The sequence below is a fragment of the Papio anubis genome, chromosome 1, assembly GCF_008728515.1.
Source record: "Papio anubis isolate 15944 chromosome 1, Panubis1.0, whole genome shotgun sequence".
NCBI lineage: Eukaryota > Metazoa > Chordata > Mammalia > Primates > Cercopithecidae > Papio > Papio anubis.
This window is the reverse complement of record NC_044976.1, coordinates 32388482-32404491: the sequence shown is the minus strand read 5'-3', so window position 1 is coordinate 32404491 and position 16010 is coordinate 32388482. Positions and strand designations below refer to the sequence as shown.

General features: G+C 46.8%; 1 protein-coding gene across 1 annotated transcript in view; it reads right to left on the bottom strand.

The window, feature by feature from the left end:
• Nucleotides 1-3969: 3969 nt before the first annotated feature.
• C1H1orf94 (chromosome 1 C1orf94 homolog) overlaps nucleotides 3970-16010 on the bottom strand; it is a 42281-nt gene continuing 30240 nt past the window's right edge. Inside the window, exons 5-7 of the mRNA XM_003891548.3 lie at nucleotides 14920-14997; nucleotides 10838-11034; nucleotides 3970-4435 (exon numbers count right to left, since the gene is read on the bottom strand). Coding sequence (XP_003891597.2) covers nucleotides 4360-4435; nucleotides 10838-11034; nucleotides 14920-14997 — 351 coding nt within the window. The 3' untranslated portion in view covers nucleotides 3970-4359. The remainder of the gene's footprint in view (nucleotides 4436-10837; nucleotides 11035-14919; nucleotides 14998-16010) is intronic.

Here is a 16010-nt window from a genome sequence, read left to right as displayed (position 1 = left end):
ATTCACACCTTCTCTCCACCTTCATCCTCCCACCATGATTATAATTTATCACCATTTTTTGTTAAATCTATATTTGAACTTTTTATTGTTGTGACCAGGTAAATATTGTTCACTGCTGAGTTAATAACAATTGTTCCTTTTTAAATTTGAATTTATAGTTAAAGCTTCCCACCCCCACCAACTGCTATAAAACAACTCTTAATACAATTTTCCACAGAATCAGCTCCATCAGAATAATCTATCATTTTTTTCTCCAGCCATTCCCCAACCCCCACTGACATGCCTCTCTTCTGGAGCTCACCAACTTCCTACTCCAATCTGGACTGGTGGCGGTGGCTCTCAGAGGCTCTGTTTCATGTCTCCTGAGTGAAGACATCCCTTTTCCATCACCCCAGGAATCTCCTTAGTCTCCCTCCACATGGAATACCTGATTCCTGGATTCCATGTCTCCTTTCTTTGTTTACCCACTTGTCTTATCGGAGTACACCTCCCCTTAGCTTCCTGACAAATGTGCAGGGAGGTAAATTTTTTTTTTTTTTTTTTTCTGAGACGGAGTCTCGCTCTGTTGCCCAGGCTGGAGTGCAGTGGCCGGATCTCAGCTCACTGCAAGCTCCGCCTCCCGGGTTCACGCCATTCTCCTGCCTCAGCCTCCCGAGTAGCTGGGACTACAGGCGCCCGCCACCTCGCCCGGCTAGTTTTTTGTATTTTTAGTAGAGACGGGGTTTCACCATGTTAGCCAGGATGGTCTCGATCTCCTGACCTTGTGATCCGCCCGTCTCGGCCTCCCAAAGTGCTGGGATTACAGGCTTGAGCCACCGCGCCCGGCAGGGAGGTAAATTTTTTGAGACTTTGTATATCTGAAAACATCTTATTCTGCCTTCACAAGGCAGAGTTTGGATTTAGAATTCTTGGTTAAAAATTATTTCCACTTGAAGTTCTGTCGCCTTTGTTTCAGGATGTTCTAGGTACCAGTGTTACTGTTGAGAACTCTGCTACCATTTTGGTTCTTGAGCTTTTGTATGTGAGTTGGTTTTTTTGGGAAATTTTAGAATCTTGTCTTTATCTTTGCTCTCCTGAAATTTCATAGGGATATTCTTCGATGTGCATCTTATTCTTTCACTTTGCTGAGCACTTGTTTGGACCTTTCAATCTGGGGGATTTTCTTTTATTTTTTTCATTAGTATTTGCATCCCCTCCATTTTCACTCTGTTGCCTAGAATGTCCCTTAGCCAGATATTGGGTCTCCTGTACTGGTCCTCTCATTTGCTTATCTTTTATCTCCTATAACCCACCCTTATGTATTTTTTTGTTCTTCTTTCATGAGATCTCTCTGATGTTAACTTCAAGCCCTTTCACTTAAAAAATTACATCAGCTATCACTGTTTTAATTTCCAAAAACACTTTCTTATTCTGATTTAAAACAATAAGCATATGGCATATAATCCTTATTTTTTAAATGTACTACCTTATCTCCCTTATAATACTGTAGTCGGTCTCTCCTTAGTTCCTTCTTACCTTTGCTTTGATCTATTTCCTTCTTGTTGGAGATTGTTCTAAAAAGTTGATTGGAAGGTCTTTGTAAAGGGCATTAATCATAGGGTAATTTTCCCTGGTACCTCCAAATGCCTTGAGACAATTCAGCTTCTCTAGAGAAACTTCCAAACCTCTGCTTCTTGGTTAAAGCCTAGCTGCTGGCATTGAGGAGTGTATGTGTATTTCACTTGATCCCCATTTTCCATCTGGGCCATCTCCACAGTCCTTATGCATGGTCTGTACATTTCTCTGAAGAAAATGCCTCCTGTCTCCTTCAGAACCGGCCATGGCTTTTGGCTTTGTGGGGCCAGGTTGCTTTCACTTCTTCCTAGCCCCACCTTCCATGGAGTCTAGCACCTGGCACCTCTAGTTCCTAGGACCATCGGGGCTCTGCAGGAGAAATGGCTAGCTTCTTGTTGATATTTCCTTTGGCAGGCATTTCCATGTGATCTTCCCCTGTTCTGCTAAGGCATTTACCTTTCCTCCATCCCATTTCTGCCTTTGTATATGGGATGGGATTACCAATTTCTCCGAGTTTCATTGAGGATAGAGTTCGTACAGGTTTACTTGTTCTCCTTGTTATTTGGGGGTAAGTTTCAAGAGAAGAGGAAAAGAAACATCTTTACTCCACCATCTTAAAGCCACAAGTCTATGTTAAATACACAAAGTTGATGTTAAGTCTACACTATCTTTTAATCCTCACAACTCTTAATATGGCCACTCACGGAAAAGAGGTTCAGAGAAGTTAAGTTCTCTGCCCCAAGTCATAGTTGGAAAGCAGCGAAGAAACCAGGTCTGGCCAAAGGCAAACCCATGATTTTTCTTTTACTGTCTCCTGTTTCCCAACATGCTGAGATCAAGGGAGGGTGGCAAACTATAGTCTAGCCTGGATCAATACCTAGAAGTACAATATAAGAAAGACCTTTGGGACAGACTGTTAACCAAGGCTATCAAGAAGAAACAAGAAATGCCCAAAGTAGGGTCGAGCATTGGGGAAGGGAGTTGGAGGACTTCCAGGGAATCCTAGACTTAGGCCATGAAGAAAGTAAGAAGGCATAAGTCTTGAGGGAACTTGGGAGAGAAATTGGTTTCCAGGGACCCAGAAAGAAAGACCAGTGAGGCCACTGGTGTTACACTGTGAGAGCAAAAGAAATGCTCCTGTGGGCACTGGACTTAGGTCCATCCTGAAACACTGGTGACCTCCAGACCCCCAGCCTCCCATTGCTGTCTTGATTAGGACTCCTAATGTTCCCCAGACTGTCTCTCAATGGCCTCATTCACAGTGGAGTTCAACTTCCAGGTGAATAACTGGGTTGGTAATAGAGCAGGTGAGAACTGAGAATGCTGGTCCAATCTGGATGTGCATAGTTCAGTTTTTAGACCAAAGAATATCCTTACATTAATCCCTGTTTACACATGGCACATGGGTTTCATTTCACAGACCAACTCTGATCAGTGACAGCTGCCTGGAGCACCACAGGGAGAATGACTCTGTGGCTTTGTCCAAGCTTATGGGGATAGAATGACATAGCTGATTAGCGATGTCTGCCAAGGGGGTACAATAGAAGAGTTAAAGAATGTACGCTGTTGGCCGGGCACAGTGGCTCACGCCTGTAATCTCAGCACTTTGGGAGGCCGAGGAGGGCAGATTATGAGGTCAAGAGATCGAGACCATTCTGGCTAACACGGTGAAACCCCGTCTCTACTAAAAATACAAAAAAGTAGCCAGGCATGGTGATGGGCACCTGTAGTCCCAGCTACTCGGGAAGCTGAGGCAGAAGAATGGTGTGAACCCGGGAGGCAGAGCTTGCAGTGAGCTGAGATCGCACCACTGCGTTCCAGCCTGGGTGACAGAGAGAGACTCCGTCTCAAAAAAAAAAAAAAAAAGGGAATGTGTGCTGTCACAAAGTCAGGCTGTCTCCTCTTCCCAGACTCATATCCTCCATCAATGTGATTAAGTTGCTCTCAACGTCCTTATTCGAATCATTGGTAAGTGTTTGACAAGATAGGTCTAGGGATGCTGCCATTAGGTGCAGTTTTGACACTGACCTCTATCTTGGTACTGATGTACAATCATTGGATATAGTCTGCCACATTTAGCGTTACTTTTGAAATTGTTTTCCAGGCTACATTTTCCAATTGTTTGTCCAAAAGGGACTTTTTATGGAAAACTTCCACTTGGGATAGGAGAGAGTGCATTCCCTTTATGATGTCCTTTCCTGAGATGCATACACTGAGATGTTGAGAGGTGAGTGGATCACAGGGGAAAAGAGATAAGCCCTCTCGCTTATGATCCCTTAGGTCCCATATTTAGATAGCAGCACTCTGAGGACTCCAGCTTGTGGTCTCCTTTCATGTCCTGAGTAAACACTGAGTCTCGTGGGGAAAATGAGCAGTAAAGATTACGCAGAACACAACAAAAATAAACAGGCGCACTCCATTTCAAGCAGCTCATACTTTTATCATAAAATACAAACTTTCTAAAATTAAGTGTCTTACTTCTATTTTACCAACAACAACAAAAACAAAAATCACTCATGTTAGCTAAATACAGATGCATAAGTGGTTGAGCAAGCAAGTATGAATATGAGGAGCGTGTGTGTGTGTGTGTGTGTGTGTGTGTAGCTTGTGCCATGTGTGAGGGGGGCTGTTTGTGTGTCAGTGTTGGCCAATAGATGAATCTGGTCTTGCTGTTTTCTGTCTGTGACCTGGTCAGAACCTTGCCTTTCCAAACTTCATATCAAGCTTTTGCAGAATCCAAAAATTCAAAAAGCCCTTAGCCCTGATCGGAGGGCTAAGGGAGGAAAAGGGGGAAGAGAAGGAGATCTAAAAGTTTATGCCATTCCCACTGGAGGAAAAATAGGGGCTGTGCATCAAGGGCCCACCGGATGTCGAGCCGAACCTGGAAGAGAGGGAGGGTAAACGCCATGATGAGATTCCTAATGTTATCGGAAAGGATTAGAAAAAAAATAATATATTAATTTTTGAAACAGTGAAGACCATGACAGGCTTAGAAGGTAAAGGCTTTGCCATAAGAAAAAAACTTTGGCCTTGGGAAAGTGAAATATTAAAATAATACAATTAGAGGACAATCAAGCACTTCTCCTTATGCTTACTTGGATCAGGAAGCCCCTGGGAGCCAGCAAATATTGTTTCAATGAAGCCTACACTCTGTCCCTGCCCAAGACCCATAGAACAGGGACCCTCTCTGGACCTAAGCATCTTACCTGTATTCCTGTGACCACTCTACCTGCCTTAGAGGACCAGATGTGTCCCTCAGGAAAATCTACAACATCAGAGAACTTAGAGGCAAGTCCAGCATAAGATCTTCGAGGCTGGACAATCCTAGAGTCCCTCCTCCCCTTACCAGCACCAAGCTAAATCAGGCCCTTCACTCCAACCCTGACTGAGAAGTAAGCGTTGAGACATCACTGAGTGCCTAGGTCTTTGCTAGACCCTCAGGGAAGGAAGAGTTAAGACGTGTGCCTCACCCTCTAAGAGCAGAAATGCACACGCTTCTCCTTTTCTCCCTGGCACACTCCTATCCATACTTCAAAATAGAGTTCAAAAGCCATCTCCTCTGTGAAGACTTCCCTGACCTCTCCAGATGGAATCATTTACTCACACTTCTGGAATCCTACTGTAATTTCTTCACCCATCTGCTCAGATATTTTGAATGAATGGGAACAGAACTCAATACAAATTACAGTAGAGCAAATGGCTAAATTTAATCTAATCCTGGGATTCTCAATCACTTTTCAGCTGGCCAGATGCGTATTATACAAGAGATTCACGTCCGTGGTACCCTCCTATGAACTGATGAAACAATTCCTCAATTGGAGGAGGGAAGAAGCAATGGAAATAGACCACGGCATTCATTTGTAGTGCCTCAGCAGCTAACTGTGTCTGCTGCTCACTGAGGGTCCATAGGCAAGTTAGGCTGGGTCATCTCACTCCCTTCTCACTAAAATAAGTCCCAAGAGAGCAGAGACTTTACCTATTTCATATCCAGTGCCCAGGACCTGACACAATGTGGGTGCCTCATAAGCAATCCATGCCCGCGGTAACCCAACCTCTATTTCTCTCTTTCAGAAATCATTTTGGAAGATCATTCAGAAATTGTAATGATATTATTACAGGGATACCCTGCCTTCTACTTACAAAATAAAGGCTGTAACCCATACTTCAGTATTTAACAATTATCAGTAATCAACAATGATCATGACACAGCTCATATCTGATTGCTACACACGCAGCTAGCTCCTCCAGGTTGAGAACTTCTGATCAGATCAACGGCCACCGGCATGATCAAGACAGTATGTACACTAGAGGGCCAGGAAGAGGAGCAATCTGTGTGGACAAGAGTTAACAAGGAATGCTTCCTGGAGGAGGAGGAGCTTGAGTAGCCTGTTGAGTATGATGAACATATGTCTTGGTTTGCCTGGCCCAGCCTCTATGTTGGTATTTCTGGTATAATTATTTTATAGTTTTTTATTTGAAACAGAGTCTTACTCTGTCACTCAGGCTGGAGTGCAGTGGCACAATCTCTACTCACTGCAATCTCTGCCTCCCAGGTCCAAGCGATTCTTGTGCCTCAGTCTCCCAAGTAGTTGGGACTACAAGTGTGCATCATAAACCCGGCTAATTTTTTGTATTTTTAGTAGAGACGGGGTTTCACCATGTTGGCCAGGATGGTCTCAAACTCCTGACCTCAGGTGATCCGCCTGCTTTGGCCTCCCAAAGTGCTGGAATTACAGGTGTGAGCCATTGCATCTGGCCTGGTATAATTATTATCTGTACTCCTTTTAACTCTCAAATTTATTACTGCTCGGAAGATAAATTGTATGTTTATCCCACCCTGATGCATGTATACAAATTGACTTGGCAGAGGGGAGGGCTCTACTTCTCCTTCCCTGAGGACATGGAAGCCCCTCTCTCTGTCCTCTCCCCTTTACATAGTTTTTTCTCTTGATTCCACCTTTTCTGCTGACCCTCGTTGTCTTCCACACTAAACTCTCTGCTTAGGCCCATGCGTCTTCCCCAGCCAGGTGCAGCCTCACCTTGATCTTGTTCCATCCAGCACCTCACATCACCACCCCAAAACCAGCACTTTGTTCAGGAAACACTGTCTTCACTTGGCTTCCTGCACTCCACTTTCCCATTTTTTCCCCACCTCACTAGATAGTCCTACTTATTGATAGAGTCTTTGCTGGTTCCTCCACATCTCTGCAGCCTCTACATGCTGGAAGTCTCAAGGCTCAGCCCTTGGACCTTTTCTCTTCTCTATACTTGTGTATTTTGGGCGATCTCATTCCATCCCATCCCATTCCTTGAAATATCATGTATATGCAAATGGCTCCCAAATGTATTACCAGCCCCAATCTCTCCCCTGAGTTCCGGACTCCTATATGCACCTACCTAGCCAAACTCCACCCATCTGTCTAATGACACTCACAATTTTCACATGTCCAAGACTGACTCTTGGTAAACAGATCCTTGTTCTAGTCGTCATGACCTTGGTTGTTTTTTGTTTTTTGTTGTTGTTTGTTTATTTTGCTTTGTTTTGTTTTGTTTTTGAGATGGAGTCTTGCTCTGTCGCCCAGGCTGAAGTACAACGGCATGATCTCAGCTCACAGCAACCTCCGTTTCCCAGGCTCAAGTGATTCTCCTGCCTCAGCTGCCTGAGTAGCTGGGATTACAGGCACCCACCACCATGCCCAGCTAATTTTTGTATTTTTAGTAGAGACGGGGTTTTACCATCTTGGCCAGACTGGTCTTGAACTCCTGACCTCAAGTGATCCACCCACCTTGGCCTCCCAAAGTGCTGGGATTACAGGCGTGAGCCACTGCGCCCGGCCCAATGACCTTAGTATTTTGGCATTGCTACTGCTCCAGTTGCACAAATCAAAAACCAAGGAATTTGCTTGACTTTTCCCTTCCCTCATTACACGTTCAACCATCATCAAGTCCCACCAATTCTACCAAGAAAAGAACACATCACAGATCTTTTCACCTGCCCCCTTTCCCAGGGCCACTGCCTTCATCCATGCCACCAATGCCTCTTGCTCAATATAGAGCGCCTAGCCTACTCCCCTGCCTCAGCTCTTACCCTCATAGCCCATTCTTCAGACATTGGCCAATGTGATCTGTTTTATATAGAAAATTAGAACACGTCCTCATCAATGTAAAAGCCTACATGGTTTTCCACTGCTCCTGAAACAAGACTTCTAGCCATGCCTACCAGGCCTTGTCTAGTCTGGCCCTGGCTACCTCTGATTTTAATTCCACGCACTCCGTCCCTCACTGTTTGTGCTGCAGCCACAGGTTCCCACCTCAGAGCCTTTGCACTTTCTATTCTTTCTGCCCAGAGGCTCATCCCCGACATAGATGCATGGTTCATTCTCTCATTTCATTTAGATCTTGGTTCAACAGGCTACCCTTGATTCTTCTCCCCACCCTAACCCATATCCCAAGGACCTGACTTTGCATACTTGCTTGTTTATCTCCTTATTGTCCATTTCTCCTCCTAGAATGAAAGTTCCTTAAGAGAAGGAAAACTTTTGTCTCATTCACTCCATTATCCCTGGTGCCTACAACAGTGCCAGGCACATACAAGATGCTGGATCAATGTTTTTTGAATGAACAGATCATCCCCTCTGGGTACTCAGGCTTGCACCCTTTACATTATTTTTCTGACCTCGTGATCCTGGTTTCCTCAGCCTCTCAGAACGCCAATCCACCCCGCTCCTTCTCCTCACCCTCCTCTTTGCCTCCGCTGTCTCTGGCTCTCCCCAGGCTGTCTCCCACTTCTCAGGGGGCTCCTTCCTCAGGTTACCTTCCCACTCCTCCAACCTCTGCAGACCTGTGGAGACCAGGTCTCAACCTTCTGGTCTCACAGCTCCCGATCGGTGGTTCCCGAAAGCTGACTGAGGAGACATTAAGACCGCTCTTCCTCCCAGACACAGCCAGGGCTATCTCCTTCAGCAAGTCTATCTTCCCAGAAACCAGAGTCACCGCACAGAATGTGGGAAGTTGGCCAGCCTGCAGGCAGCTTATCTGGGTCTCTATTCTCACCTCTAGGGGATGATAATCTCTCCCATAGGCCCCTAGAGCCACCTCCAGACCACACCCTATCCTGCTTCCTGTTTCTCTTACTTCCACCCCATCAATTCACTCTGATGTGCATAAATCTTCCCTGGATCCCCAGGCCTAGCAGTCCAAAGCCTTTCATAATCCAGTCCCAACCTCCCTTTTCCAATCCTGTTTTCCACCTTTTTCAGAGACAAATCTAATGCTTCAGCCAGACGCCTTTATTCCCCAGGCCTCCAGCTTGCCGCATGCCTTCCCATCTGAGGGCCTTGCTCCTCCTGCCTGGAATGCCCTCCTCCCAGCACTGCTCACAGGAACCTCCCCCGCTGCAGGGATCCTGCCTCTGTCCTCGGGCCACTTTGATGGCTTTCACTTTGCCAGGGCACTAACATTGTTGTACCCACATTTCATCTGCTCTCAGTTCTCTGAAGGGAAGAAGCATATGCTATTCATCTATGGGTCCCCTGCAGGCTAAATTCAAATTAACTACATGTGTTAATACAGCGTTTCCCAGGGTGTGTTAGGTGGAACACACCATGCTATACTCTGCAAGAGAAAGGAAAAGAGAGGGAGGGAGAGAGGAAAAGAGGGAGGGAGGGAGGAAAGAAGGAAGGAAGGAAGGAAGGTAGGAAGGAAGAAAGGAAGGAAGGAAGGAAGGAAGGAAAGAAAGGAGAGGAGAGGAGAGGAGAGGAGAGGAGAGGAAAGGAAAGGAAAGGAAAGGAAAGGAAAGGAAAGGAAAGGAAAGGAAAGGAAAGGAAAGGAAAGGAAGGAAATATTTTTTTAAAAGGGTGTGGATGCTGGGCGCAGTGGCTCATGGCTGTAATCCCAGCACTTTGGTAGGCCAAGGCAGGCAGATCACCTGAGGTCAGGAGTTTGAGACCAGCCTGGCCAACATGGTGAAACCCCGTCTCTACTAAAAATACAAAAATTAGCTGGGTGTGGTGGTGGATGCCTGTAATCCCAGCTACTTGGGAGGCTGAGGCAAGATAATCGCTTGAACCTGGGAGGTGGAGGTTGCAGTGAGCCAAGATCGCACCATTGCACTCCAGCCTGAGCAACAAGAGTGAAACTCTCAAAAAAAAATAATAATAAATAAAAAAGGGCATGGATTTCATGTTTAAATAATACTATTGACCACCTTGTTGAACATTCTCCATGCACCCTAGGAAATTAAATGATCTGAGAATTCCAACAGTTAAGAAATCTGTTTATCTGTTTCCCACAGCTTTTCCCAAACAGATCTGACTACTGAAACCACTTTCTGCATTTATGCCTTTTAACAAGCTATTTGGAGAAAATACTGATTGAAAGGATGAGAGTTTGGGGACACGGATCGGCACAGCAGGGAAGGTTCTGTGATGGGGAGGTGGAAGGATGGGAATCTCTGTCAGGCTGGGAAGTTTGGCCTTCATCCTATAAAGTGAGTTTTTCAAACCCGGGCACCCATTCCCCAGGGTGTGCCTGGGAGACTGGGATTCCCAGGAATGACACGGCACCACCTGATGCTTGGAGCATCCATATTAGTGGAAGGTTTGGTGGGTGGGAATGAATGGCTATGTATTATTGTATTAAAACAAACACAAATTTATGACTCAACAGCATGCACAATTTGAGTAGAATTTTCAGCCAGAATGTTGAGTTTGTTGTTGAGCCAGAATGTTAAGCCCTCAGACCATCCCAGGAAATAGGAGCTCCTTGCCTCTGCAGTTTGGGGAACTTGGTGGAAAAGTGTGGGTAGCCCTGATAAGCAGTCGAAGGCTCTTCAGCAGGGCCCATCACAAAGTCAATGGGGTGTTCGGGAGATTAGTCTGGCAAGGAGCTCAGGGTGCGGACAGTGGGAGGTGAGAGCTCTAAGGAGATTAGCTGGCCATGTCCTGTTGTAACCAAGCACATGGGTAAAGGCAAATGTATCACAGCACCAACTGCCCCTGTCTGTGGAGAGGGGTATCCATATGTTATGAACCACGTAGTTGCATTTCTGCAACCAGACCTGAAATGCACCTACAAAAGGAGCCCACCAGGGCCCAGACCCTCTTCATCGCTGCACCAAGTCCCTCCAGGACCCACACAACCACTGGCCTATGGGTACAGGGCCCATCCCACCCCACAGCCATGGAACACAGGTACCAAGAGAGCACTGGCAAGCCCACTCAACTTGCTCCCACTCCCACCAGCTTTCTGGATACACTTAGGCCTCCAGTATGGGCTGACTCACCCATATGCTTGGGGAAAGAGGTACTGCGGTCCATCTCCTGCCATTGGGGGAGGGTCTCGGGGGTTGGCAGACATCTTTGGAGGTGTCCTCTGAGGGTAGGGATAATTGGGTTGGACAAAAGGGATGTAGCTCAGTAGTGGGGTGTAGGAAGAGCGGAAGATCTGCTGTCCCATCTGCTGTGGGTTGTATGGCGTCACCTGCAGGCCATAGAGAAGAGAGGGGTGAGGTCACCATTCCCTAGCCCAACTCTAAGCCCAGCCACCCGCCCCCAGCCTCAGCTCCTGTGCCCCTCAGTCACTGTTGGGTACATAGAAGGCAACATGTTGGAATGGAGAAAGCCTAGGGCTCAACTTCTGTAGTGAATTCTACAGAAGTTGAGCCTATATGCCTTCTACAGGCATATAGCACATAGCAAATCAATATTATTTCCATTCTCTTCCCTGTTTCCCTAGCTTTTCCCTCTGTCAATAATCATCTCAAAAGCCCCTTGTTTATTTTTAAGGCTTTCATTATCCCCAGAAAGCTGTTGTGATTTACACAGCTCTGGCTTCTATCTCTCCTGAGATCCTTTCAACAGATTCCAAGTCTGAGACAGCCCTGCCCAGTGGAAAGTCCTGCGATGGCAGCAATGTCCTACATCTGTGCCATGTGACGTGGAAGCCACCAGCCACACACGACAATTGAGCATTTGAAATGTGCCTCATGGGCATGAGGAACTGAGTTTTGAATTATACTTAATTTCAGCTAATTTAAATTTAAATAGCCACACATAGCTGGTGGCTGCCATCGCGAACAGTGTGAGTCTAGGAGGAAGGGCAAAAAAGGGCAATGGGGTTGAGTACAAACTCTAGGGAAATACAGGAATTCAGTGGGGCTTCCGAGATTGCCCGTGATGAACTCCAACCAGGAGCTGGGGCTCCCACCATCTTGCCGCGACAAGGCAGAGACCTCATCCATCTTGTTGACCACTCTCTCCCCAGCCCTATGACAGTGCCTGGGACACAGTCGCTGCTTAACAAACATATGTTAAATGAATGAATGCAAGAAAGGGAGAGAGAGGAAAGCGAAGAGGGGCAGAAGGAAGGAGGGAGGAAAGAAAAGACCACTAAGGCATCTTCTTGAATACCTAAATGATGCGGGGCTCATTACCTTATGAGCACTACATACCACTACTGACAGCTCCAAATATCAGAAAACCTTTTCTCATACGGAGCTGACATCTATCCTCTTCTGTGCTGAGGGGAGTATCAGTCAGAACTTGAAGAAACTTCTGGATTTCCATTTTAATAGCAAGTCTGGGGTCCAAGTGCTCAGGAATCGGGCACTCTGACAGCCCTCTCTCACCCCATACGCCCTTATCTAAAAAAAAAAATCCACAAAGGGGGCTGGGTGTGATGGCTCACGCCTGTAATCCCAACACTTTGGGAGGCCGAGGCGGGTGGATCACAAGGTCAGGAGTTCGAGACCAGCCTGGCCAATATGGTGAAACCCCGTTTCCACTAAAAATACAACAATTAGTCGGGCATGATGGTGCATGCCTGTAGCCCCAGCTACTCGGGAGGCTGAGGCAGGAGAAATCGCTTGAACATAGGAGGCGAAGGTTGCAGTGAGTTAAGATCATGCCACTGCACTCCAGCTTGGGCAACAGAGCGAGACTCCGTCAAAAAAAAAAAAAAAATCCACAAAGGCTAGCACTCATTGAGTGCTTAAAATGTGCCCAGCCCTTCACATGGATGCTGTCATTAAAATTCCAGAAAGCCCTGTGAGGTAGGACCATTATTATTGGAAACAGGAAATCTGAGGTTCAGAGAAGTGAAGCAACTTTCTCAGTGTTTCCAGCATCTGAGTTGTGGTCAGAACCCCGGAAGGGTAAGCCCAGAGCTCATACTTTGTTTCACACCAGCCTCTCTATGCTGTGTCCTCTCTGGAAATCTGAGTCCTCCCTCCTGGTTCTCCCCAGTGTTCTCCAATGGAGATGTGAGGCCTGGTGATGTTGGGCGCAGGCACCAAATCCCAAGGTGATGAGCTAAAGGTCAGAACACACCAAGAGCACCTCCCAGGACAGATGGGAGTCATGACCCTGTGGGTCAGTATGGCAGAAAGTACCCCTGTCCTCATGGGGGAGGAATTGCCTGGCCCTGGGAGGGGATCAAAATGGAGGAGGCAGGTCCTAGGGCTCACACGATGTTATCAAAAATGTGCCCCTGATTCCATGTATCTGATGACACTATAAAGTAGAGCTTTGTAGCCTGCTCTGGAGACATCTCCAAATATAATCCTCACTGACAAAAGCAATGGAACAGTGTGCCCAGAATGCTGCATTTATATAAAAATGTTTACATAAATAGATATCGCCGGAAAAATATGTAAAAAAAAAAAAACCATTAAACAGTGATTGCCTCCAAGTTTTAAATTTTTTTACCATGTTTTTATATTACTTTTTTCAAATACATACACATGCATGTGTGCGTACACATACATGTAATTGCCTAAAAATATTCTCTCTGGAGCCAGGTCAATGATATTCCTGTTCAAGGGGTGGAGGCAATGGGGCTGAGGTTTCCTGACCCAGATCATCTCTCATCCCAGCTTCGTCTCAGGATGCAAGGGTTCCTGCTGCTGAGAAATCAGTGCTGGCCCAGGTAACAAAGCTGCCTACACCTACGGGCTCTTCCCTACCCTCCCGAACATTCTAACACATTTCAGGTCAGAGGTGCAGTTTGCACAGAGGGTGGGGCTCCCTGTGGAGACAGGAGAGGCAGAGGCTGTATGAGTTGGAGTGTGGGAGTGTCCACCTTTGTATGGAGGAGCAAGGCCAGCCTGGGGCTATGGCAGGCTGGGTGTTGGTGCCCTCTGCTCCTCCAGTCTAAGCTCCTTTCCTCATACCCTCATCCCTGCCCCAAGACTCAATACCCCTCAATGTGCTTCTGTATCTATTTGTGTGCCTGTGCCTGCACACAGACCCCCGCAGCTTGGTGGCATGTGTACAACTATACCTGTGTTTCTATCTGCGTGTGTGTGTGTGTGTGTGTGTGTGCATTTCTCTTTCTGCTGCTTTATTTTCAGGCGGTATTTTTGTGCATCTACATACAAGACGAAGTAAAGCATGGTCATTGGCACGCCAGCCTGCCAGAGGTCAAACTTCAATTATTGTCCCACAGATATTTATCCCGACCCACCCATGAAAGTAGTGTTGCCAGATTTAGCAAATAAAAATACAGGACACCCAGTTAAACTCAAATTTCAGATAAATACATATTTTTAGCATAAGTATATCATGTGAAATATTTGGGACATAACTTACACTACACATTTTTTCCTTGTTTATCTGAAATTCAAATTTAACTGGGTGTCCTGGATTTTAACTGGCAACCCTACATGGGAAGAATATGACTCCTCAGTCCCACTGACGCTGAGCGAAGCCATGTCGTTTGCATTGGCCAGTGGAAGGTGGGTGGAAGTTCCCACGGACAGGTCTGAGCTGAGGATTTCAGAGGGATCACGTGTTTCTTCTTGCCCTGTTGGGCTCTTGCCATCCACCGTGGAAAGAGCAACAGGTACTGAATCTTCAGCACAGGCCCAGGAGAGGCACGTGGAACCCACGTAAACCTGATCCACAGCCCAGCTCAGCCAGCCCGTAGACCCGAGCAAGAAATTAATATTCATTGTTGAAAGTCCCCGAGATGTGGGGGCGATGTATTGGTATTGCCACAGCAACACATAATTTGTATGTTCACTTTATGACTTTGAGCAAGTTACTTAATCTCTCTGCGCTTGGGTTTCCTCATCTATAACCTACCTACCTCACAGAGTAATTTTGAAGGCTAAATTAGTTAGTGCAGACACAGTGCTTACGGACAGGCCTAGCATGCACGAGGGGCTCCCTTAAGTGCCTGGTGTTGTCACACAGGGACATCGGTTTGTGATTTCCACATGCATGCCAGCATGTGAGTCTGTACTCCGGAGCCAATGGTAGGCCAGGTGGCTGGTCACCAGCTGGACCAAGAGGAGGGAGCAGATGCACCCTGTGACCCAAAGGCCTTCATGAAGCCGGGACAGAGGAGGAGAGAATGTCTACTCACCTGTTGGGAGTAACATCCCAGCTGGGGATGCAAAGCCTGCTGATAGGGCATCCTCGCTGCCTGCTGTGGATACAGGCCCTGGGGAGAAAGAGAGGCTCAGTATGGCCAGGCAGGGGGCTCCCTGCCAGAAGGCAGCAGCTTCTCAGCTCAGTCCCCAGACAGGGTCAAGTTTGTCCCATCACATCGCCGGCCACACCCATGGGCTGTCTGAGGCCAGCTGGAATCAGACCAGGAGAAGCAGGACTCACACCACACAGGAAGCCCCTCTTAGGCAGCCTTCACAGCCTTTCCTGTGAGTGTGGGAGATAGGAGCTTCAGGAGCCTGACTGCTTCCTGGGTCCCAGATCTCTCTCTTAGTGGCTGTGTGACCTTAGGCAAATCACTTCACATCTCTGAGCCTCTTTTTCCTTCTCTAAAAAATTACATGTGCTCAGGCCCGCAAAGCCTGTGAAGGTAGCCACATTATCTTTGTTGCTGTCCACACAACTTTTCTAAATGACTTCTCCTAATCCCATACCTGCCCCCTGAAGACACAAGGTGTCCATGCACATCTCTACGTGTGAGTGTTGGTTTGCATCCATGTTTAAGTACACCTGCATGTGTGTTTGCACTTGTGTCTATGCAGCTGTGTATTTCTGTGTACAAATATACAACTGTGAACCCAGGCGTGTTAGTGTTGCTGTGTATCTATGTGCCCATGCATATAGCTGTGTCTGTAGCGTACGGAGAGGGGCAGTGTGAGGATGAATGTGTTAGCACATCTAAAGAGCTTACAATAGTGCCCAGCACATACTAAGGACTCAATGTTCAGTGTGTTTGTCATCCCTCACTGCCTCCTCTCTTAAACAGCTTTCTGGCAGTTCAGCCAGATGGGAAATTGATATTTTACTCACAATTCTGTCTTGGGGTGCTCATGTGTTCACACACAGACATAAGACACACACACACACACACACACCCCCCGCAGAACTGCTGCTGTGGCAGTGGTCATTTCTAGTCCCAGACTCTGCCTCCACCAGCAAATCCAGTTTTCCCTTAAGATGAGGCTCAAAACCCAAAGCACCTCTCAGCCCAGGACATCTCAGAAGATC